We start from the raw sequence: 25,790 nt of genomic DNA, 5'->3' as shown, positions 1-25,790 counted from the left end.
CACTCAGACACAATTTACAAGCGAAGCATTTGTGTTTAGTGAGTCTGCCAGATCAGAGGCACTAGAGATGAACAGGGATGCTCTCTTGATAAGTGTGTGAATTAGACCAAGTACTTTTGAGTGTCAGGGAAAATGTAAGGAGTAAAAAGTACGTTATTTTCTTTAGGAATGGAGTGGAATAAAAGTTGTAAAAATATAAATAGTAAAGTACAGATGCCCCGCCCCCCCAACAAAAAAATTAAATAGGACTTAAAAGTATTTTTACTTAAGTACTTTACACCACTGCTCACACTGGCTATAACCACTGGCTATAACCACTGGATATAACAACTCACACTGGCTATAACCACTGGCTATAACCACTGGCTATAACAACTCATAACAACTGGCTATAACAACTGGCTATAACCACTGGCTATAACCACTGGCTATAACCACGGGCTATAACAACTGGCTATAACCACTGGCTATAACAACTGGCTATAACCACTGGCTATAACAACTGGCTATAACCACTGGCTATAACAACTGGCTATAACAACTGGCTATAACCACTGGCTATATCAACTCAAACTGGCTTCATTTTCAACGACTGCTGCAAATAGCTTTACATTCCCAAAGCGTAATGTCCCAGAACCTGCAGAAAAGATTCCGCCACTAGAACAATGGTTCACATTGACATGATTGCTGTAAATCCCTATGAATAATTATCTGAAATAACCATTTATTTTGCCTTATGGTTGGATGTGTAAGTATGTGCTTATCAAGTACACAATACATATAGTATATTTTGATATAATATACTAATATACGACTTTGTCTCGGGCCTAACAACACCCGTGCCAATATATCCTCCAAACACCGGCTTCTCAGGCATTATCACTAAAATATAGACTGTTTGATGACTCAACGTTGGGCTCCACATATCCCATGCTATCTTCAGTGCAATATATTAGTTGGACAAAGTCTGCTGGCCTGCACATATTCCCTCCCTATTACCCAAGTAGTGTGTGGGCCCATAAGGTGTTATTATTCTTTAGGCTAGGGGGACTAAAACATTCACCTCAAAGTGGTTCCACACAGTCCCGTGTGCCTCAATGAAGAGCGGCCATGTCATTGTCTGTGGACTAAAGCACATTCATTATGAGGAGTAGTCTTCTCTCATTATTTATAGACACACTGAACCAAGGGCCCCCAAACAATATAGAATAGATTCCTTTATGCAGACCTCAAGTGCCTCAAACTTTCTATGTGTACCGTGCCCCCCACCCCACCCCCACCCCGTCACCCCTCTTTCTCTTTTCAGATACCCGCAAGTAAAATAGTGAAAGATGTGGAGGAAAAACAAAGCATATCCTCAACTTTCCTTTTTCTCCATTGTGTGAAAACAGGCCCATTTTGAAGCCTTTATTTGTGCAAAGCCTCTCATTAACTCTGCTCATGCTGTCTTCCCCAGCTTGCCATTGGTTTAAGTACCACGTTCCACAGACTGCCATTGGCTTAAGTATGCCGTTGTGTAAAAAAGCTACCAATTAGTCCCTCATCAGGTCCAATCAGAGGAGACAAAGCCTGTGTAAAGATAACTCGATGAGAGGGAGTCGGCACAACACAGTGTAATCACTTAAGAAGCACTAGACCCATTCAGAGCAGCTCGTTGCTGCAGGTCCATTCACTAGCCCTCCTGCTCTTTACCAGACCCCTTTGGACCTCTTTTGCAGGGCCAAATTTTGCTGTGCTGGGAAGACGGGCCCCCCAGGAGTCTCAGAAGGGGAGCTATTCACCACTTACCTGTTTACAACACACAAAGCACTCAGGACCCTGACAATACAATCCCTCATTGTCCCCCTGCCTCAATGCTTCCTTAAACTTAGGTCCCAACAAGCCCCAAGAGCCAGCTTTCACCAGTTTCTAGGGAGACTAGTTTTATGTTTAAAGGGGGTGCATGGCTTTCGCCTCATTAGAAACAAATTTGCACTGTCCTGTAATTATATGGGAGGGCAACAATGTCTTTTTTTTCTCGTTTCATCATCAATGCAGCAGTTTTTTTTGGGGCAGTTAATTTGGAGCTCGCTGCTCTCCACTAAATATCTTAAACACATAATTAGTGTCTACGCAGGGTAACCCTAATTTCCTCCATGGCTCCGCCTCTCTGTTCTCTCTGCTCCCGCTGTTTGGAACCAGATTGGACCGGCCGGACCGCTGTGCTAATAAAATTACCTCATTAATGTCTTTATTCCAGCACAGTAACTGATTCATTCTCTGCCATTGGGAATTAATTGAATGCAGTATGATGAAGGGGGAGAAGAGAAGGGTAGGAGGGAGAGGGGTGTTCATTCACTTCCAGATTTTTGTTAGTGGGAAGTTCTAAATAATGATTGGAAAGATATAATTAGGAACAAGGGGCACTTCTTTTTAAGGCTGGCCCTCGTACACTGTTCGATTAATTACTTCCAGATGGGATTTGGTAGAAATATTCCTGCCAGATTTTCAACCCCCCCCCCTCCCCTCCTCTTCATCTAAGCTTGTTAAAAGGATGTGCTCAGGCCCTTTAATTTCGGTCTCCCTTTAATCAAATGCAAATTATGCTACTGACTGTTCTCTCTCTGAGCATGGCCTCATTGTGGAACAAATGAACAACATGTCAACAATGTAATATTGTTGAATGAATAATCAGCCCCTGCATTCTTTAGTCATTGAAAACAGTTTGGAAAATAATTATTTGCAACTTTTGTCATTAGCTTGCAAGCAAGATTGCCATTTCGGGATTTAAAAACGGTCACTTTCTTCATAATGCACACATTACTGAATTTGTTAGTTTCGTTGTTTGTCTAAACAGCAAAATCGGACGAGATCGCTAGCCAACTAGCTAGCTAGATCAAGTCAATAGTTAGCAAGCTAGACAGGCTTGGCAGATCCTCTCAAGCTCTGTCAGGTTGGATGGGGAGCGTCGCTGCACAGCTATTTTCAGGTCTCTCCAGAGATGTTTGATCGGGTTCAAGTCCGGACTTTGGATGAGCCGCTGAAGGACATTCAGAGACTTGTCCTGAAGCCACTCCTGCGTTGTCTTGGCTGTGATCTGAGGGTCGTTGTCCTGTTGGATGGTAAACGTTGCTCCACTATGAGGTCCTGAGAGCTCTGGAGCAGGTTTTCATCAAGGATCTAAATAATTTGCTCCATTCATCTTTCCCTCGATCCTGACTAGTCTCCCAGTCCCTGCCACTGAAAAACATCCCCACAGCATGATGCTGCATCCACCAAGCTTCACCGCAGGGATTGTAACAGGTTTCCTCCAGACGTGACCCATTGCATTCTGGTCAAATGGTTAAATTTTGGTTTCATCAGACCAGAGAATCTTGTTTCTCATGGTCTGAGAGTCCTTTAGGTGTCTTTTGGCAAACTCCAAGTGGGCTGTCATGTGCCTTTTACCGTAAAGGCCTGATTGGTGGAGTGCTGCAGAGATGGTTGTCCTTCTGGAAGGTTCTCCCATCTCCACAGAGGAACTCTGGAGCTCTGTCAGAGTGACCATCGGGTTCTTGGACACCTCCCTGGCCAAGGCCCTTTCCAAATCATGTCCAATCAATTGAATTTACCACAGGTGAAGTTCAGTCAAGTTGTTGAAACATCTCAAGGATGATCAATGGAAACAGGATGCATCTGAGCACAATTTTGAGTCTCATAGCAAAGGGTCTGAATACTTATGTAAATAAGCTATTTCTGTTTAATATTTTTAATACGTTTACAAACATTTATAAAAACCGGTTTTTGATATTTGATTATGGGGTATTGTGTGTAGATTATTTAATCCATTTTAGAATAAGGCTGTAACGTCACAAAATGTGGAAAAAGTGAAGGGGTCTGAATACTTTCCGAAGGCACCGTATGTACAAATGATTCAATATAAAATACTGTATATATGACTATATATATACTGTATGACAGAAATTGGATTAACATTTTGAACGTAAATGTCTAAATAAACCAACGTAATACTCACATTACAATAAGTTATTCTTCATTCTTCTGGAGAAAAAACAAACATTTGAAGCGGGGACTTCAAATGCTCAATTTCCCAGAAGTTTTGTCGCAAGGGTGTATGGGATATACCTGGCAAAAGCACGGATGCTGATGCTGACTTTTAAACGGTAGGTACCTTGGGAATGGGCTGAATCCTTATCAATTGGGACATAGCTTATTTGTTCTCAGAAGGAAAATAATAAGTTTGACCCATGTTGAGGGAAAGAGTCCAAAACATATAGAGTACTACACACACTAAAGTGATTTAGGTTTAAAATAAGCTCAACTGGACACATAAATGAGACAGTGAATGAACTGTGAAAGAAAGCAAGCAGGGCATTCTACACTATGAAATACCTATTAAAAATGAATTGAATATGTCATTATACCAATTGCACTTTATGGCAGCGAGGTGTGGGGTCCACTTGTAAAAGCAAGATTTCACCCAATGGGACAAACACCCCACTGAAACACTGCACTGCATGCAGATGAAAACTACAAACAATGCATGCAGATGAAAACTACAAACAATGCATGCAGATGACAACTACAAACAATGCATGCAGATGACAACTACAAACAATGCATGCAGATGAAAACTACAAACAATGCATGCAGATGACAACTACAAACAATGCATGCAGATGAAAACTACAAACAATGCATGCAGATGAAAACTACAAACAATGCATGCAGATGACAACTACAAACAATGCATGCAGATGACAACTACAAACAATGCATGCAGATGACAACTACAAACAATGCATGCAGATGAAAACTACAAACAATGCATGCAGATGAAAACTACAAACAATGCATGCAGATGAAAACTGCAAACAATGCATGCAGATGACAACTACAAACAATGCATGCAGATGAAAACTACAAACAATGCATGCAGATGACAACTACAAACAATGCATGCAGATGACAACTACAAACAATGCATGCAGATGAAAACTACAAACAATGCATGCAGATGACAACTACAAACAATGCATGCAGATGACAACTACAAACAATGCATGCAGATGACAACTACAAACAATGCATGCAGATGAAAACTACAAACAATGCATGCAGATGACAACTACAAACAATGCATGCAGATGACAACTACAAACAATGCATGCAGATGACAACTACAAACAATGCATGCAGATGAAAACTACAAACAATGCATGCAGGGCAACATTAGGCCATGGTCACTAATAGAAAATACCCCAAAAAATCAAATGCAGTGACCCCCACTCATATCATTACCAAGCCCTACAATTCCAAGAGCTGAGCAAAGAAAAGAGTCCCCTCATCCAGCTGGTCCTGGGGCTGAGTTCACAAACCTGTTCTTCTAACGCACTGAAGCCTCAGTCCCCTCATCCAGCTGGTCCTGGGGCTGAGTTCACAAACCTGTTCTACTAACGCACTGAAGCCTCAGTCCCCTCATCCAACTGGTCCTGGGGCTGAGTTCACAAACCTGTTCTACTAACGCACTGAAGCCTCAGTCCCCTCATCCAGCTGGTCCTGGGGCTGAGTTCACAAACCTGTTCTACTAACGCACTGAAGCCTCAGTCCCCTCATCCAGCTGGTCCTGGGGCTGAGTTCACAAACCTGTTCTACTAACGCACTGAAGCCTCAGTCCCCTCATCCAGCTGGTCCTGGGGCTGAGTTCACAAAGCTGTTCTACTAACGCACTGAAGCCTCAGTCCCCTCATCCAGCTGGTCCTGGGGCTGAGTTCACAAACCTGTTCTACTAACGCACTGAAGCCTCAGTCCCCTCATCCAGCTGGTCCTGGGGCTGAGTTCACAAACCTGTTCTACTAACACACTGAAGCCTCAGTCCCCTCATCCAGCTGGTCCTGGGGCTGAGTTCACAAACCTGTTCTACTGAAGCTTCAGGACCAGAACATCCAATCAATCCGAATGAAACAAATGACAACACAATCAAAACAGAACTACATCACCTATTGGGAAACACAAACACAAGAAGCACAAAGCAAAATGCAGAGCGATCTGGCCCTAAATCACCAGTACACCACAGTGAACTATTTGACCGTGCTTACTGATCAAAACCTTAGAAAAACCTTGACAAAGTACAGAATGGTAGAAACAGGAAAACCTGGCTCCCTGTAGAGGAAAGGCTGTGTTGTCACTGTACCACCACAGAACCTTAGACAGGGTTGCCAATGTCAAAAAATATAAAGAAATTAGAGAGTTTTATTTCCCCAAATTTAAAATCTGCAATAATTGTTTGCAAGACCTCTCCGATGAGAAAAAGCTACCCATCCTGTTCAGGAAAGGTGCAGAGCTGTGTGTTTCCAAGACCTCTCCGATGAGAAAAAGCTACCCTTCCTGTTGAGGAAAGGTGCAGAGCTGTGGGTTTGCAAGACCTCTCTGATGAGAAAAAGCTACCCATCCTGTTGAGGAAAGGTGCAGAGCTGTGTGTTTCCAAGACCTCTCTGATGAGAAAAAGCTACCCATCCTGTTGAGGAAAGGTGCAGAGCTGTGTGTTTCCAAGACCTCTCTGATGAGAAAAAGCTACCCTTCCTGTTGAGGAAAGGTGCAGAGCTGTGGGTTTGCAAGACGAGGGACAGTGTCTGACCAACTTGCACGTATATATTCTATGTCATTGTTGTTGATAATTATTTTGCATTGTACAATATGTTACTTACTGACTTTAATTTACATTACAAATGCATTGATTATTGTTGTTCCATATTGTCCTGTTACGTGGACAATCTTGATTATTCACAGTCTTTGAGTTGGCTGGATGCAGTCATCATTCAGAATCAGAATCACTTTTAAAAGAGAAGTGTAAGGGAAGGTGTTGGGCTTTTGTATGTGAATTTGTTGGAGTGATTTTTCTGGTTTGCCTACACAGTACAGAAGCTAAGCCAGAATCTCTCAATGGATTTATGCGAAAGCAGCCAAGTTCCCCAGACGTTCATAGAGAGAAAAGCAAAGTGGACACTAAACATCCCGTCTGACTATCCATCAATTACTTAGCGTTGCTTGAGCTTTTTTAATGACTCTGGTCTTAGGCCAAGGCCTGGTGAAAATTAAAACGTCAGTAATTTCATTTTTAACACTTTTCCAAGAGCATATCCGCTTGGCTGCTTCGTTTAAACCTTCATAATGGATGCATACAGGGGGTTGGAGAAGGGCACAGCAAGTGTTGTGTTCTCCTCCCAATTACAGAGCTGTGTCAAATGATTTCTTGTTCACTTGCTACAGATACATGTAGTATTAGTGCACAACTTAACGACAGCATAAACAAGCCCAGCTATGCCTTCAGTTTGTATACACACCTCTTGAATTATTGCACATTTGGTTGTTACAGCTTGAATTTAGAATGGATAATATTGAGATGTGTTACTGGCCTACACACAATACCCCATAAGGTCAAAGTGGAATTAGATGTTTGGAAATGTTGACTAATTAATAATAAAGGAAAAGCTGAAATGTATTCAGTCAATAGGTATTCAACCCCTTTGTTATGTTATGCCCAAATAAGTACATGAGGAAAAATGTGCTTAATAACTCACATAATAGATTGCATGGCCTCATAATAGTTTTTAACATTATGTTTGTTAATGACTACCTCATCTCTATACCTGACACAAACAATTATCTGTAAGGTCCCTCAGTCGAGCAGTGAATTTCAAACACAGATTCAACCAGGGAGGGTTTCCAATGCCTCGCAAAGAAGGGAACCTATTGGTAGATGGGATAAAAAATAAAAATAACAAAAGCAGACTTTGAGCATGTTGAAGTTATTAATTACACTTTGGAATGTGTATCAATACACTCAGTCACTACAAAGATACAGGCATCCTTCCTAATTCAGTTGCCAGAGAGGGATTTTACCATGAGGCCAATGGGGACTTTACAACAGTTACAGAGTTTAATGTCTGTGATAGGAGAAAACTGAGGATGGATCAACAACATTGTAGTTACTCCACTCCACAATACAATACTAAATGACAGTGAAAAGAAGGAAGCCTGTACACAATAAAAATATGCCAAAACATGCATCCTGTTTGCAACAAGGCACTAAAGAAATACTGCAAGAAATGTGGCAAAGCAATTACCTTCTTCAAATCAAATGTTATTTGTCACATACAAATAAAGTGTTATGTTTGGGGCAAATCCAACACAACACATTTCTGAGTACCACTCCATTTTTTTTCAAGCACGGTGGTGGCCGCATTATGTTATGGGTATGCTTGTAATCGTTAAGGACTGGGGAGTTTTTCAGAATGATAAAATAAATGGAATGGAGATAAACACAGGCAAAATGCTAGGGGAAACCTGGCTCAGTCTGCTTTCCACCAGGCACTGGGAGATGAATTCACCTTTCAACAGGACAATAACCTGGTTCAGTCTGCTTTCCACCAGGCACTGGGAGATGAATTCACCTTTCAACAGGACAATAACCTAAAAATGTCTAAAGGCCAAATGTTTACCAAAAAGACAGTGAATGTTGCTGAGTGGCCGAGATACAGTTTTGACGTAAATCTGCTTGAAAATCTATGGCAAAACCTGAACATTTTTATTTTTATTTAACCTTTATTTAACTAGGCAAGTCAGTTAAGAACAAATTCGTATTTACAACGACGGCCTACCAAAAGGCAAAAGGCTTCATGCAGGGAAGGGGGCTGGGATTTAAAATTATAGGACAAAACACACATCACGACAACATGAAGAGAGACATAAGACAAAAACATAGCATGGCAGCAACACATGACAACACATGGTTGTCTAGCAATCATCAACATACAATTTGACAGAGCTTGAAGAAATCTGAAAATAATAATTGGCAAATGATGTACAATCCAGGCGTGGAAAGCTCTTAGAGACTTACCCAGAAAGACTCACAGCTGTAAAAACACAAGTATCAAATCAAATTTTATTTGTCACATGCGCCAAATACAACAGGTTACAAAAGTATCTCTAAAAGCCTTGATGTTCATCAGTCCACTGTAAAACAAATAGTCTATAAATGGAGAGAGTTCAGCAGTGTTCCTCCTCTCTCTAGGACTGGCCATCCTGCAAAGATGACTGCAAGCGCACAGCGTAGAATACTCAATGAGGTTAAGAAGAATCCTAGAGTGTCAGCTAAAGACTTACAGAAATGTCTGGAACATGCTAACATCTCTGTTGACGAGTCTACGATACGTAAAACACTAAACAAGAATGGTGTTCATGGGAGGAAACCACGGAAGAAGCCACTGCTATCCAAACAAAAAACATTGCTGCACTTCTGAAGTTTGCAAAAGAGCACCTGGATGTTCCACAGCGCTACTGGCAAAATATTCTTTGGACAGATTAAACTAAAGTTGAGTTGTTTGGAAGGAACACATGTGTGGACAAAAATGTGTGGAGAAAAAAAGGCACAGCACACCAACATCAAAAACCTCATCCCAACTGTAAAGTATGGTGGAGGGAGCATCATGGTTTGGGGCTGCTTTGCTGCCTCAGTGACTGGACAGCTTGCTATCATTGATGGAAAAATGAACTTCCAAGTTCATCAAGAATTTTTGCAGGAAGCTATCTGTCCACCAATTGAAGGTCAACAGAAGTTGGGTGATGCAACAGGACAACGACGCAAAACACAGAAGTAAATCAACAACAGAATGGCTTCAAGAGAAGAAAATACACCTTCTAGAGAGTGTCCTGACCTCAACCCGATTGAGATGCTGTGGCATGACCTCAAGAGAGCAGTTCAAACCAGATATCCCAAGAACATTGCTGAACTGAAACAGTTTTGTAAAGAGGAATGGTCCAAAATTCCTCCTGATTGTTGTGCAGGTCTGATCCGTAACTACAGAAAATGTTTGGTTGAGGTTAGGTTTAAAGGTCTTACTCACATCGGCTACGGAGAGCGTGATCACACAGTCGTCTGGAACAGCTAGTGCATAAAGGCATTTAGCCCGTCTGGTAAGCTCGCGTCACTGGGCAGCTCGCGACTGTGTTTCCCTTTGTAATCCGTAATAGTTTGCAAGCCATGACACATACTACGAAGGTCAAAGCCAATGTAGTAGGATTCAATCTTAGTCCTGTATTGACGCTTTGCCAGTTTGATGGTTCGTCTGAGGGCATAGCAGGATTTCTTATAAGCGTCCGGGTTGGTCTAAAGCTTATCATGAGGTACTCTACCTCAGGCGAGCAATACCTTGAGATTACCTTAATATTAGATATCATGCACCAGCTGTTATTGACAAATAGAGACACACCCCCACCGCCTCGTCTTACCGGACGTAGTTGTTCTGTCCTGCCGATGCACGGAAAACCCTGCCAACTGTATATTATCTGTGTTGTAGTTCAACCACGACTCAGTGAAACATAAGATATTACTGTTTATAATGTCCCGTTGGTAGGATAGTCTCGAATGGAGCTCATCCAGTTTATTCTCCAGTGATCGCACGTTGGCCAATAGAATGGATGCTGGAGGTGGATTACACACTCGCCGACAAATTCTCACAAGGCACCCTGATCTCCGCCCCATGTATTTCCTTTGTTTCTTCATGCGAGTGATGGGGATTTGGGCCTTGTCTGGGAGCAGCATTATATCTTTCACTTCAGTCTCATTAAAGAAAAAAAATCTTTGTCCAGTTCAAGGTGAGTAATCTATGTTCTGATATCTATAAGTTATTTTCAGTCACAAGAGATGCTAGAATCAACCTTATGTACAAAATAAGTTACAATGTAAAAAAACACACAAAATAGAAGTTGGTTAAAAGCCGTTAAAATCGCAGCCATCCCCTCCAGCGTCCTTCTTATCATCACTACTTTTTATTGTTGTTGATATTCAGGATCATTATGTTATGGCTGTTATTGTAAAGAAACATGTATATATCCTTCATAACAACAGAGTAGGTATATACCTCCACCAAATAGCAAATCATTATAAATCATGAATCATGTCTGTATGATGTGGTCACGCAGCCTATAGGTCACTTGAAGTGAAAGATGTGGCCACATCACAGGACTCGATAAAATATTTTGGTTAAATATGGCAAAGATTTACGAAAATACAACAAAGTAAGACTGGTTGGGCTACATTGTGAAAACAAAAGGTTGCGGTCGTTGTTTACGTTGTGAAAGAAATGCAGGCATGTGTCAGCCTACAACGTGTAATTTCAGCCTACAACGTCTAGGGATTCGACCAATAAGAAAGCGCCGTGTTGGCCCTACAGGCATTCCCATCATCCTCTCTGATTCAATGCTACGTCAGCAGTGGTACCAAAAGATGGCAGTGTCCATAGTAAACCGCCTGGCTGCTGAAGCGTGTTTATTAATATTTACTTTAATATTCCAACACAGTAATGCCAATAATATCGCCGCCGCTGCTTCGACTGCAGAAGCCCCAAACCGCAGGTTTGAATACAAGTACAGTTTCAAGGGACCGCACCTGTCTCAAGCCGACGGGAGTATTCCCTTTTGGGTACACAGTGGAAGTAAGTTTCAGTTTGTGACTGGTGCCGGTGGCTAGGCTAATTGCTGACCGTTATAAATCATTATACTAAGGTGAATCCGCTGCGATGGATATCTTGCCATTCTAGCCAGCGATTGTAACTTAGCCATGTTGCATGTGGGGGAACATGTATGACACGTTTGTTGTAGCCAGTCGGCTACTGCCTGTAGCCCACTGAGGGGCAGTGGGCCTGATATCAAACTCGTTTCAACATGTCATGGCAGTGAAATGAGCAGCAGCATCAGACGGGGAGAGAAGCAGGAGAAGATGAGAAATACACAATAAGCAGACATCAGTAAAGTTACCAAGTGGCTAGCTAACGTTAGCTACATTGAGTACTACCTTGTCACGTTAATGCTTGCCAGCTGCTTAAATCACCCTACCCCAAAGTATACCATCTGGTGTTGCCAAGCTTACATTTAATTTGAACCGACACGGTATAATAGTTGAGGGGGTTCTTGTTAACAACGTTGCAGCCGATAGAAACTAAATATGGACATACAGATCATTCCAGGTTTTTTGAATCCTCCTTGGAAAACATTACCGCAGCATTGCACACATGCAATAGCCAGCATTGGGTTTCATAATATTATCAGAGAAAACGCGTTGCCTTTTAAAGGTTTAGTGAGCATTGTATGGGTTTCTATCTCTTTCCTATTGAATTGATCAGTCCTCCTGCTAGCATGGTTTTGTGTAATGTAAAGGGTTAACAAATCAGTATCTTTAGAAGCAGTGCAAAGGTCCGGACTGGTGTCAACTCACCCTGATTTAGGAGTCAATTTGATCATGTTGTCCATTTCTTATCAGGGTACAGAACATGGCATGTTTTACACACACACGATTGAACTACTGTGACATTTTTAATTTAGGCTCAAAATATACAAACTATTGTGGACCTTGGGTGTCTGCCAAACCCTTGACTGCAATGCTAACAATATTGGGCCTACCTATTGTCTTTACTTAAGGTTTCAAATGTAATTAATCCATGTAAATGTTGTCCACAAAGAACCTTGAAATAATAATAAATCTCAGTAACATGTACATGTGTACATAGGCATAAGACACAATGATGTTACTAACCCCAAGGCTTGTAAAGAAAATAACTTCTGGACAATTGTTTACCCCGGACCAATACATAGTTGCACTATGGGCCATTATTGCTCGGGCAAGGCTCACTTACTTTACTTAGTTACGCTATGCAAACAGTTAAACAAGTATTTCTGGACATTCACAGTCAGACACAAAGCTTCTGTACCGTGCAGTCTGTTACAGTCATAACGGAACGGACCTCTAGTGCTTCTGGGAACTGAGCTGTCTTAGCCTTCTGTCAGTAAGGGTTTGCACAGTATGACTTTACCCCAAACGTCTCGTGTCTATTCCAGATGCCATCCCCAGTGCCGATCAGGTCCGTATCACCCCCTCTCTCAGGAGTCAGAAGGGCTCGGTCTGGACCAAGTCCACGGTCAACTTTGACAACTGGGAAGCAGAGGTGACATTCCGTGTGTCTGGACGAGGGAGGATGGGAGCGGACGGCCTGGTAAGAGGAACACCACCTTGCTAAGTCAATTTTCCTTTACACTAGGCCTTTTCACACAGCATTTTCTTAGCACAGGGCTATCCTTAAACATGGGTTAAATTTAGCCCAGGGCTATCCTACCCTCCTTTCACACAAGCATTACTTAACCCTGGGCTAACTGCAGTGTGCTTTAAAAACACTGGCCTCAGCATATGTATGCGTCTTGTTATTGTGAAGCTAGCCAAGAGAGAAGTAATACCTTCCTTCCTATGGCTTCCATATACTCTGACTCTAGCCCATAGAGAATGATAGAGGATTCTTCTGTGTATCTGTCCCATTATGGCGTCTGTGAGCCCACAGGCAGCTCCGTTGAGGCCATCTCCATTTTGAAGTAGTCAGTTATCTTCTTCTGCTACTGTGTTTGCGCACAAGTATAATTAATTGGCTGATCCCTCCTGATGACCTGGATAGAATTATGTGAACCTTCCTTAACCATAGGAAGGAAGTCCCACCCAGTTGACTACTTCAGAATAGAGTACCACAGTATGAGTCATAATACCCATAAAACCTAGTGGTCGAACAAGGAAATGGTTCCAGTTGTTTTTCCACCATTCATTTTTCCCATAGGTGATTTTAGAAACACTTAAAATAAGGGCTGTGTTTCGTGTAGGCTTACCCTGGCATGACTTTTTGATAACCATGTCAATTTCTTTTGGACAAGGTAATTTTTTTTCTTCTCAATTTTGGGCACTAGAGTCCTCTATCATTCTCTATGCTCAAGCCCTAGTCAGCCTACTGAGCTGAGCCAAGCTGTACTGGCCTGGTCACACACACATCCACCATAGTTGCTGGAGCCGTGCTGAAAAAATATGTGAAAATGAAATATTAGAGCCAGTACAGTATGTTTTGTGTGATAGGTATGCCTATTAATGTCCATTGAGTTACCTATGCCTATATCCCTGCAGCTATAGTCTGCTGGTAGTGAGTGTGGGGTTGTGCTGACCTTTCGGCTCAGACTACAGGTTAATCCCCTTATCTCTCCATGTCTGTCCTGTCCCTGTGTGGCTCAGAGGGGCACTAGTAACGCCAAGGTCGTGGCTTCAAGTCCTACATTATGCGTTCACTGTACTGTACATTTGACTGTATCTACTGTCCCTATATTTATCTCTCTTTCCCTCTGCTGCTCTACTGTTACCTATAGTTATTCAGACAGTTAAAATAAGTACTTTTGGACATTCACAGTCTCCATGTCCTCATCCCTCTTACAGGCGATATGGTTCACTACTGCACAAGGCCTGGATGGTCCTGTCTATGGAGCCGCTGACAACTGGAATGGTATCGGCATCTTCTTCGATTCCTTCGACAACGATGGGAAGGTTGGTGGTCAGATTTTATGGTTTTATTACATTAATTTAATCAATTTACAATAAATTTATTTATTTATTTAATTATGGGTAAAGCAAAAAAGTCAAAAGGATATTGCAAATTAATTCAGGTAAAATGTCAATTAACTGTTTTTTTTCATAATGTCATTAATATTTTAAAATTCAAATACTACAATGCAAATAATAGGACATGTGGGTTAATACTGTACACACTTTCTTATCTTGATATACATTTTTTCTACATATTTTCAAGTTGTAGCCTAGGCCTGATAGCATGTATTGGATGTAGTGAAAGAAACAATAACCTTTAAAACCTAGATTAGGTAGATTACAAATTGTTGTTTGTTTTACTGTTTTGTTTTAGAAAAATAACCCTGCTGTGCTGGTAGTGGGAAACAATGGCAAACTTGTTTATGATCACCCAAAGTAAGTCAACATTTCCTTCGCCTTACTGACATCACCAACTGAACATTTTACAACTTAAAAGAAGATTAGAAAATATAATGATTTATTTGTGGTTGGAGATTATAATCCTCTCTCTCCTAATCTCCCTGGGCAGTGAAAGATGGAAATCACTTTTCTGTGCCATCTATGTGTTGGAGTTTACGCCACTGTTTTCTGTGTCGTCACTACTCTGTGTTGTTTACACATTAATTGGAACTGTTTTTCTTCATTTCTGAGATCTCCAAACCCATGTATTTTCTGTTTGTATGGCCATCTATGTTGCACTATATTCTCTGTACTTGTTTCTCCTGCTGCTGTGGTGTGTGTCTCCTTTATACTTGTTATAAATCCAGGTCTTTTGTACTTTGTATTGTCGATGCTTGTGAGGATGAATGAATTTCCCTTCTTGTGATATATAAAGTAGTACTACTACTTCTAATACTACTATATAATGTGTCTTTTTTTTTAAATGGTGTTTTCTTTTCAGTGATGGCACGACTCAGGCCCTGGGGACATGCTTAAGAGACTTTCGTAACAAACCCTATCCTGTCAGAGCCAAAATAACATACTATAAAAGAACACTAACAGTAAGTAAATTATCAATCCCCTCCAATCAAAAACCAGAGACAAATTTGACTGGTGTTTTTATATTGGCCATTTATTGAGAACACGATTTAAAATGATCAACACCCGAATGCATCAAACACAGAAATATGCCGTGCCTCCCGAGTGGCGCAGCGGTCTAAAGCACTACATCACTACAGATCCGGGTTCGATCTTGGATTTGTAGAGACCCATGAGGCGGCGCACAATTGGCACAGCGTCGTCCGGGTTAGGGGAGGGGTTGGCCGGCTGGGATGTCCTTGTCCCATTGCGCTCTAGCGACTCCTGTGGCGGGCCGGGCGCATGCACGCTGACACGGTCGCCAGTTGTATGGTGTTTCCTCCGACGCATTTGTGCGGCTGGCTTCCGGGTTAAGCGAGCAGTGTGTCAAGAAGCAGTGCGGCTTGGCATGGTTGTGTTTTGGAGGACGCATGCCTCTCCCGAGTCCGTACGTGAGCCACAGCGATGGGCCAAAACTGTAACTCCCAATTTGGATATTAAGAAATTGGGGAGGAAAAGGGTTAAACACTACACAATTATAATGCATTTTAATTGATTGCACTTGGTTAATGTGCTAATAACATTGTCTGTCCTGTCAGGTGCTGATCAACAATGGTTTCACACCAGATAAGGATGACTATGAGTTCTGTACAAAAGTGGACAACATGGTCATTCCACAGGAGGGCTACTTCGGCATCTCAGCTGCCACTGGGGGTCTAGCAGGTGGTTATCTTGGTAACAGTTTAATTGAGGCCTGCAGGTATAATGCATTATGATGTGGTTGTAATGCATTATTAAACTTGCCATAAGCATGTAAAAACCCTTTTTACATGTAATGTCTTTCAAATGAAATGTTTACTATTCCTAATTTATTTAGATTAAACTGCTTGAAATGTAAAATGTGGATATTGTTAGGTTATAATGGTCAATCATGAAACAAATTATTTTGTTTAATCATATTTAATGTGTTTCGTTTGAATGTAACTTTTGCCTTCCAGACGATCATGATGTCCTGTCCTTCTTGACGTTCAGACTATCAGAGCCTGGCCAAGAACTGGTAACTAGATTTTCTTAGTTATACTTCTCATAGTCATAACTGTTACTGGTACAGTTTCCACTTAACACAAGTTAAACCACTTACAGTACCACTCAGTACAATTTTAAATGGAAGAGCATCAGAGTGAATTGTGTGCCCTATTTATTCCATGAGAAAGCATTATGTAAGTAAGGGGAGTACAGGGCATCAGTCTCTTCAGCGTTGGTTCACAGGGGTTGTTTTGTCCCATTTGAAGCCCCCACCTGAAGCGGAGATGCCCAAGCAGGACAAGGACAAGTACCAGGAGGAATTTGAGAACTTTCAGCAGGATCTGGACAAAAAGAAAGAGGACTACCAGAAGGAGCATCCGGACGTTCAGGGACAACCCAGTTAGTTTCACTACATAATATTGCCTAGAATTCATCCTGTCTTTGCTATAAATGTTATTATGATACTTTTTAAATTTTTAGATCAGGGATGGGCATTTTCTTTAATAGGCTGCGGGCCCATTAAAAAATTACATACTGTACCAGTCAAAAGTTGACACCTACTCATTCAAGGGTTTTTCCTTTATTTTTTAAACTATTTTTATACATGTATATGTAGAATAGTGAAGACATCAAAACTATGAAATAACACATGGAATCATGAGGTAAGCAAAAAAAAAGGGTTTAACAAATCCAAATATATTTTCTATTTGAGATTCTTCAAAGTAGCCACCCTTTGCCTTGATGACAGCTTTGCACAATCTTGGCATTCTCTCAACCAGCTTTGAGGTAGTACCCTGGAATGCATTTCAATTAGCAGGTGTGCCTTGTTAATTTGTGGAATTTATTTCCTTCTTAATGTGTTTGAGCCAATCAGTTGTGTTTTGACAAGGTAGGGCTGTATTCTGTATACCACCCCTATTTGGTAAAATACCAAGTCCATATTTAGTCAAGAACAGCTCAAATAAGCAAAGAGAAACGACAGTCTATCATTAAGACATGAAGGTCAGTCAATGTGGAACATTTCAAGAACTTTGAACGTTTCTTCAAGTGCAGTCGCAAAACCATCAAGCTCTGTTATGAAACTGGCTCTCATGAGGACCGCCACAGGAAAGGAAGACCCAGAGTTACCTCTGCTCCAGAGGATAAGTTCATTAGAGTTACCAGCCTTAGAAATTGCAGCCAAAATAAATGCTTCAGAGTTCAAGTAACAGACCCATCTCAACCTCATCTATTCAGAGGAGACTCAGTGAATCAGGCCTTCATTTAAAATTGTTTTTATTTAAACTTTTATTTAACCAGGTAGGCTAGTTGAGAACAAGTTCTCATTTACAACTGCGACCTGGCCAAGATAAAGCAAAGCAGTGTGACACATGGAATAACATGGAGTCAACAATAAACAAGCCAATAACACAATAAACAAGTCAATGACACAGTAAAAAAAGAAAGTCTATATACAGTGTATGCAAAAGGCATGAGGTAGGCAATAATGGGCCATAGTAGCGAAGAATTACAATTTACCAGATTAACACTGGAGTGATAAATGAGCAGATGATGTGCAAGTAGAGATACTGGTGTGCAAAAGAGCAGAAAAGTAAATAAAAACAGTATGGGGATGAGGTAGGTAGATTGGGTGGGCTATTTACAGATGGACTATGGTCAAATTACTGCAAAGAAACCACTACTAAAGGACACCAATAAGAAGAAGTTTGCTTGGGCCAAGAAATAGGAGCCGCAGACATTAGACCGGTGGAAATTGGTCCCTCGGTCTGATGGGTACAAATGTGAGATTTTTGGTTCCAACAGCTGTGGCTTTGTGAGACGCAGACTAGGGTCCCACCGTGAAGCATGGAGGAGAACAGTGCTGGTGACACTGTCAGTGATTTTATTTAGAATTCAAGGCATACTTAACCAGCATGGCAACCACAGCATTCTGCAGCGGTACTCAATTCCATCTGGTTTGCGCTTAGTGGGACTATTGTTTGTATTTGTCAACAGGACAATGACCCAAGACACCTCCAGGCTGTATAAGGGCTATTTGACCAAGAAGGAGAGTGGTGGAGTGCTGCATCAGATTACCTGGCCTCCACTATCACCCAACCTCAACCCAATTGAGATGGTTTGGGATGAGTTGGACCGCAGAGTGAAGAAAAAGCAGCCAACAAGTGCTCAGCATATGTTGGAACTCTGTAAAGACTGTTGGAAAAGCATTCCAGGTGAAGCTGGTTGAGAGAATGCCAAGAGTGTGCAAAGCTGTCATCAAGGCAAAGGGTTACTTTGAATAATCTGAAATGTAAAATATATTTGGATTTGTTTAACACTTTCTTTTTTTTTGGTTACTTCATGATTCCATGTGTTATTTCATAGTTGTAGCTTATTTTCACTATGATTCTACAAGGTAGAACATAGTAAAAATAAAAACCCTTGTAGATAGACATATATATAAGACTAAGGCTATAGATATTATATATATATCGGAGCCTGGCCATCTAGATTCACTTATGCAAATATGATATTTCTATTTTTTTATACATTTGTACAAACCTGTTTTTGCATTACATTAAGGGATATTGTGTGTAAATTAATGAGGAGGAGGGGGGGGGCAATTTAATACATTTTCAAATAAGGCTGTAAACCTGATTAATTCAACAGGTCTGAATACTTTCCGATTGCCCTCTATATAACTTTCAACAGTAAGAGATCAGTCGAGGTTTCAGCTTACTGTTAGAATAATACAATACACAAGGTACGATTTGGACATTAGTCGTGCATCAGCAGTCACTCAATCATTTCATGTCAGCTGTTTTTAGATTTGTTAAGTTAGTCTAGCGGACAGCTATTTGAACTCGAAGTAATCATGGTCGAATTACCGACTGGGGTAGGACCTGTTTTTGATAATCAGTTATCATATTAAAAACTGTAAACATTTACCTCCCTCCTATAGAAAAGTTTGTCGAATTACAGAAAATTAGCGGGAAAAGTGGGGGGGGTTGGATATGTCCAGATGCTAATAACAGATGCTAATAACAGATGCCAATAAGACGTTCTTCTGTCTGATCTGTGTAGTTGAGGACATGTATGAGAGTGTGAACGACAGAGAGATCCGCCAAGTGTTTGAGGGCCAGAACCGGATCCATCTGGAGATCAAGCAGCTTCACCATCAGCTGGCCGTGATCCTGGACGAACAGCGGCGCTACGTATCCGTGGCTACCGACGAGATCTCCAAGCGCCAAGGGGAGTCTGGAGGACAGGTGGGACAGGTAGGAAGTCTAGGAAGACCACGAGCGCACATGCATACAAACACACTTGTAAAAGAGCGCACACACACATACAGTAAGTATATAGTTCATATCAATAGAGCCACACACACATACAGTAAGTATATAGTTCATATCAATAGAGCCACACACACATACAGTAAGTATATAGTTCATATCAATAGAGCCACACACACATACAGTAAGTATATAGTTCATATCAATAGAGCCACACACACATACAGTAAGTATATAGTTCATATCAATAGAGCCACACACACATACAGTAAGTTCATATATATAGTTATAGTTCATATCAATAGAGCCACACACACACATACAGTAAGTATATAGTTCATATCAATAGAGCCACACACACATACAGTAAGTATATAGTTCATATCAATAGAGCCACACACACATGCAGTAAGTATATAGTTCATACCAATAGAGCCACACACACACATACTGTAAGTATATAGTTCATACCAATAGAGCCACACACACACATACTGTAAGTATATAGTTCATATCAATAGAGCCACACACACATACAGTAAGTATATAGTTCATATCAATAGAGCCACACACACATACAGTAAGTATATAGTTCATATCAATAGAGCCACACACACATACTGAAGTTTTATAATTTTACTAAAAAAAAGGATCATGACATGTTTTTATGTTTATTGAATTCTTCAGGCTCCGAGTCAAGAGATGGGTGCAGTGGTTGCAACACAACAGGAAGTACTGAGGAACCTGAACGAGTTGAGGTGGGTACTGTAACAGCAATTGTTTTGTTATTATTCCTTAACTGTATTTATCACACACAGTACTATACGTAAGATCTGATATTCCAGACAAACAAGCTATTGTTTTTCAATCCAGGCCATAAATAAATCCTTTTTAAATCTCATATTTAATCTCACAACACAATACTCCGCTGCCGCAGGTGTCTCAGCCTAGACCCAATAATCTGCACATTTTGTTTGTCTCTTGCTTCCCAGTCTGAAATCCCCCCCCCCCCGGCTTGTCTGTAGGATTTACTATGATACCTTAACTACAAGCCCCCAAGACTATGATACCTTAAACCTCCCCCCCCCCAAGTGGGATAGACACCTTGTCTCCCCAGGAGCTCATCCCCTAATCCATATTTACCTTCAGCTTTTGTTTGCTGACTTTCGCTGTGTTTTGTGCATGAGGATATGAGCTGGGGAGTCTGGTGGGCGCTTCTTTACTTTATAGAGCAACCAAACTGCATTCTAGACTAGAGGACGAATAAATACATAAAAATATATATTTTTTTTCCTGATAACATCATGACTGTTTTCTAACATGGAGCTTGTCAGTGCTTTGAGACGATATAACATATAGCCTATCCGTTATATATTTCCGTTACTTGACGTAACCATTGTTTCCTAAATATGTCGATATTTTCAGGTTCTAATAGATTAAAGCAATAGTTCACCCAAATTAACAATTGCATTTTGGTTTCCTTACCCTTTCAAACAGTCAATTGACATGGTTTGACAGCATTCCATTCTTTGGTTTGATTACCTGGCTACTGTTTCCAAATGCTTACTTTTTACTTATAAATCACTTGGAAATTAAGCAGGAAAAATTATAATAAATTGCATTTGGGGCGGCAGGGTAGCCTAGTGGTTAGAGTGTTGGACTAGTAACCGGAAGGTTGCAAGTTCGAATCCCCGAGCTGACAAGGTACAAATCTGTCTTTCTGCCCCTGAACAGGCAGTTAACCCACTGTTCCTTGGCCGTCATTGAAATAAGAATTTGTTCTTAACTGACTTGCCTAGTTAAATAAAGGTAAAATTAAAAATTCAAATTTGTGCCACAAATGTTAACATGTGGAAACAGTGGCCAGGTAATCAAACCAAATCATATATTGCTGTCATTCCTAGTTCATAGACTAGAAATATGTGTGTTTGGAAAGTATTCAAACACCTTGCCTTTTTCACATTTATTTTGTCACATTAAAGCCTTATTCTAAAATTGATTCATTTGTTCCCCCCCCTTGTCAATCTACACGCAATGCCCCAAAATGACAAAGCAAAAAAAAAAAAAATGTTTTGCAAATGTATAAAATCAATAACCCCCCCTGGGAAATATCACATTTTACAAAAGTATTCAGACCCTTTACTCAGTACTTTGTTGAAGCACCTTTGGCAGCGGTTACAGCCTCGGGTCTTCTTGACGCTACCAGCTTGTACACCTGTATTTGTGGAGTTTCTCCCATTCTTCTCTCCAGAGATGTTCGATCGGGTTCAATTCCGGCCTCTGGCTGGGCCACTCAAGGACATCCAGAGACTTGTCCTGAAGCCGCTCCTGCCTTGTCTTGGCTGTGTGCCTAGGGTCGTTGTCCTGTTGGAAGGTGAACCTTCACCCCAGTCTGAGAACCTGCTCCAGAGCGATCAGGATTTCATCAATGATTTCTCTGTACTTGGCTCCGTTCATCTTTCCCTCGATCCTGACTAGTCTCCAAAGTCCCTGCCTCTGAAAAACATCTCCACAGCATGATGCTGCCACCACCATGCTTCACCGTAGGGATGGTACCAGGTTTCCTAAAGATGTGCTTGACATTCAGGCCAAGAGTTCAATCTTGGTTTCATCAGACCAGAGAATCTAGTTTCTCATGGTCTGAGAGTCCTTTAGGTGCCTTTTGGAAAACTCCAAGTGGGCTGTCATGTGCCTTTCCGTCTGGTCGCTACCATAAAGGCCTGATTGGTGGAGTACTGCAGAGATTGTTGTCCTTCTGGATGGTTCTCCCATCTCCACAGAGGAACTCTGGAGCTCTATCAGTGACCATCGGGTTCTTGGTCACCTCCCTGACCAAGGCCCTTCTCCCCCGATTGCTCAGTTTGGACAGGTGGCCAACTCTAGGAAGAGTCTTGGTTGTTCCAAACTTCTTCCATTTAAGAATGATGTTATTGAGGACCTTCAATGCTGCAGAAATGTTTTTAGTACCCTTCCTCAGATCTGTGCCTCAACACAAACCTGGTTCGGTGCTCTACGGACAATTCCTTTGACATCATGACTTGGTTTTTGCTCTGACAAGCACTGTCTACTCTGGGACCTTTTTATATAGACAGGTGTGTGCCTTTCCAAATCATGTTCAATCAATTGAATTTACCACAGGTGGACTCCAAGTTGTAGAAACATCTCAAGGATGATCAATGGAAACAGGATGCATCTGAGCTCAATTTTTAGTTTCATAGCAAAGGGCCTGAATACTTACGTAAAATGTGATATTTTTAATAAACTAGCAACATTTTCTAAACCTGTTATCACTTTGTCGTTATTGGGGATTTTGTGTAGAATGATGAGCAGGGAAAAAAGCTAATTCTAAAATAGATGAATAAGTTTACAATAAATTAAATGTACAATATCAAACCAGGTAATATAAATCATAAGACAGTTATGTATATTCTTCTGTATATCAAATTATATATACATGTAACAAAATGTGGAAAAAGTCGAAAGGGGTCTGAATACTTTCCGAATGCTCTGTACATGTAAATGTCCCTATTCTTTAGATACGTCTGCCGGCCTCCCAGGCTTGTCATACGATCTTAGGATAACGCAGATTAAGACTCTTGTATTAGTCTTTTGTTAGAGGCTGTCGATTCAAATAAAGGTTTGATGGTGTAACTTAATCCTGATGAAAGATGAGAATCTCTGTTCTTTTTTTCAAAAAACATCAGTTGCATCAATTGTTTTTCTTTTCCATTTGACGAATAACAGTAACATATATTTTGTTGTTAAGTATTATGATATCGAAGGTGTAGACAGACGGATCAGATCACACAAACAAAATATTCAACGATAATGGTGAGAGCCATATTCCAAGTCTCTTGGTATTTGAAAATAATGATGACTCTTTACTTTGGATAGTTCAGATTTTCCATCAGTAAATGCTCTACAGATAGTTTGTTTATAGTATTGACCGTCTGTTGATAAGCAACTGCTTGCTAAGGTTAAGGTTACTGATAGTCCATCTTTAGTTATAACAGGTTTAGAAAATGTTGCTCATTTATAAAAAATATAAAAAAAATCACATTTTACGTAAGTATTCAGATCCTTTGCAATGAAACTCAAAATTGAGCTCAGACTATCCAAATAGTCTTATCAAGATGATAATTTGACATGATCAATATCAATATTGATGAATGTCATCACTAAGGCTAACTAGTGTTCATTTATTATTATTTGACTAGTTTTCCATAACTGTAGAATTATGCGGTTACACTATATAGAAACCCTTCAAAGTATTCACACCTCTTTGCTTTTCCACATTTTATTGTGTTACAGAGCTTTGTCAGTCATATAGAACATATTGTGTTCAGGGATTTGTCAGTCATATAGAACATGTTGTGTTACAGGGATTTGTCAGTCATATAGAACATATTGTGTTACAGGGCTTTGTCAGTCATATAGAACATGTTGTGTTACAGGGATTTGTCAGTCATATAGAACATATTGTGTTACAGGGCTTTGTCAGTCATACAGAACATTGTGTTACAGGGCTTTGTCAGTCATATAGAACATATTGTGTTCCAGGGATTTGTCAGTCATATAGAACATGTTGTGTTACAGGGATTTGTCAGTCATATAGAACATATTGTGTTACAGGGATTTGTCAGTCATATAGAACATATTGTGTTACAGGGCTTTGTCAGTCATACAGAACATTGTGTTACAGGGCTTTGTCAGTCATACAGAACATATTGTGTTACAGGGCTTTGTCAGTCATATAGAACATATTGTGTTACAGGGCTTTGTCAGTCATATAGAACATGTTGTGTTACAGGGCTTTGTCAGTCATATAGAACATGTTGTGTTACAGGGCTTTGTCAGTCATATAGAACATGTTGTGTTACAGGGCTTTGTCAGTCATATAGAACATGTTGTGTTACAGGGCTTTGTCAGTCATATAGAACATGTTGTGTTACAGGGCTTTGTCAGTCATATAGAACATGTTGTGTTACAGGGCTTTGTCAGTCATATAGAACATGTTGTGTTACAGGGCTTTGTCAGTCATATAGAACATGTTGTCAGCTGGTGATTGTCAAGCAAATAACTGCCGGTCTCACCGCAATTGACTGTTAATTAACATTAACACATTTAACATCTCCTGGCTTCCACACACAACCTTAGAAACATCTACATTTTTTTATTTTTTTTAGACGTCTAAAGAAACATGACATTTTCTTCATATATTTCAGAAGAACAGAACAGCATACGCTGAGTTGTCCTCATGTTAGGTCCTGATCTGGCTATGCCATATGGCTGTGGGCTACACTAGTTCATTTAGCAGACAAGCTTTGCTTAGAAATCCGTGGCATTATTTATATTTTAGTAGTATGAATGAAGAATACAAATGAACATAGCTGAATAAAATAGAAAGGATATTTTCTCCAAATTGAGAGAGTGCGCACATGCTATTGTGTTAGCGGTTAACAAAGAAACGGATCCTCCCGTTTGCTTCATTTAGAGTTATTTATGCAACTTTAGTTGTGATACAAATGTTGGGATATATGTTTAGATTTTTTTTTAATACATTCTAAGGCTGCGTGATGCGACTTGTGATTTGAAAGAAGTCATGAGCTCTGCTTTGTTTAATGCGCAGGCTACACGAGCAAAAGCACTAGCCTATGGCAGTCTACTTTCCCCCACAGTACAAAAGTTGACCTATTCTGTGCGAGGAAAATATTACGTAGTCTGGGACAGTTGTGGGATGTGATAGATCCCAAATCCCAACCACTAGCATTCGAAAAACCTTTTTTATAAAAGCAATGAGACTGACACAACCAATCAGAACTATTACTCTTTACATATATTATTTAGTATATCTGTCAAATTAGTTTGGATTGAGAATGGACCATTTATCAGGCGCCTGTCTCGGGACAGGGGGAAAAATACATGTCATCTATGCACTTAAATAGCGGATGAGGGACGCTTTTCCCATGGTTCATTTTCATGCCCGCCAGGTAGGCTATACTCCTGTTGTAAAGAGAAGCAATGTGCTTAACATTAGGAAAGTAGAGAAATAA

At 40.6% G+C, this 25,790-nt stretch overlaps 1 protein-coding gene across 2 annotated transcripts in view; it reads left to right on the top strand.

Moving 5' to 3' along the window:
- The first annotated feature begins 11,233 nt into the window (after positions 1-11,233).
- lman1 (lectin, mannose-binding, 1) overlaps positions 11,234-25,790 on the top strand; it is a 28,066-nt gene continuing 13,509 nt past the window's right edge. Inside the window, exons 1-10 of one of the 2 annotated variants that reach the window (XM_029628609.2) lie at positions 11,234-11,474; positions 12,874-13,028; positions 14,276-14,383; positions 14,757-14,818; positions 15,324-15,423; positions 16,039-16,162; positions 16,438-16,496; positions 16,732-16,864; positions 19,529-19,722; positions 20,425-20,495. In XM_029628609.2, coding sequence (XP_029484469.1) covers positions 11,240-11,474; positions 12,874-13,028; positions 14,276-14,383; positions 14,757-14,818; positions 15,324-15,423; positions 16,039-16,162; positions 16,438-16,496; positions 16,732-16,864; positions 19,529-19,722; positions 20,425-20,495 — 1,241 coding nt within the window. In that variant the 5' untranslated portion in view covers positions 11,234-11,239. Of the gene's footprint in view, positions 11,475-12,873; positions 13,029-14,275; positions 14,384-14,756; positions 14,819-15,323; positions 15,424-16,038; positions 16,175-16,437; positions 16,497-16,731; positions 16,865-19,528; positions 19,723-20,424; positions 20,496-25,790 lie in introns of both variants that reach the window. The other variant, XM_029628608.2, reaches the window with a different exon arrangement.

Source organism: Oncorhynchus nerka, linkage group LG22 (genome assembly GCF_034236695.1).
Source record: "Oncorhynchus nerka isolate Pitt River linkage group LG22, Oner_Uvic_2.0, whole genome shotgun sequence".
Classification (NCBI taxonomy): Eukaryota; Metazoa; Chordata; class Actinopteri; order Salmoniformes; family Salmonidae; genus Oncorhynchus; species Oncorhynchus nerka.
This window is presented reverse-complemented; position numbering and strand designations above follow the sequence as displayed.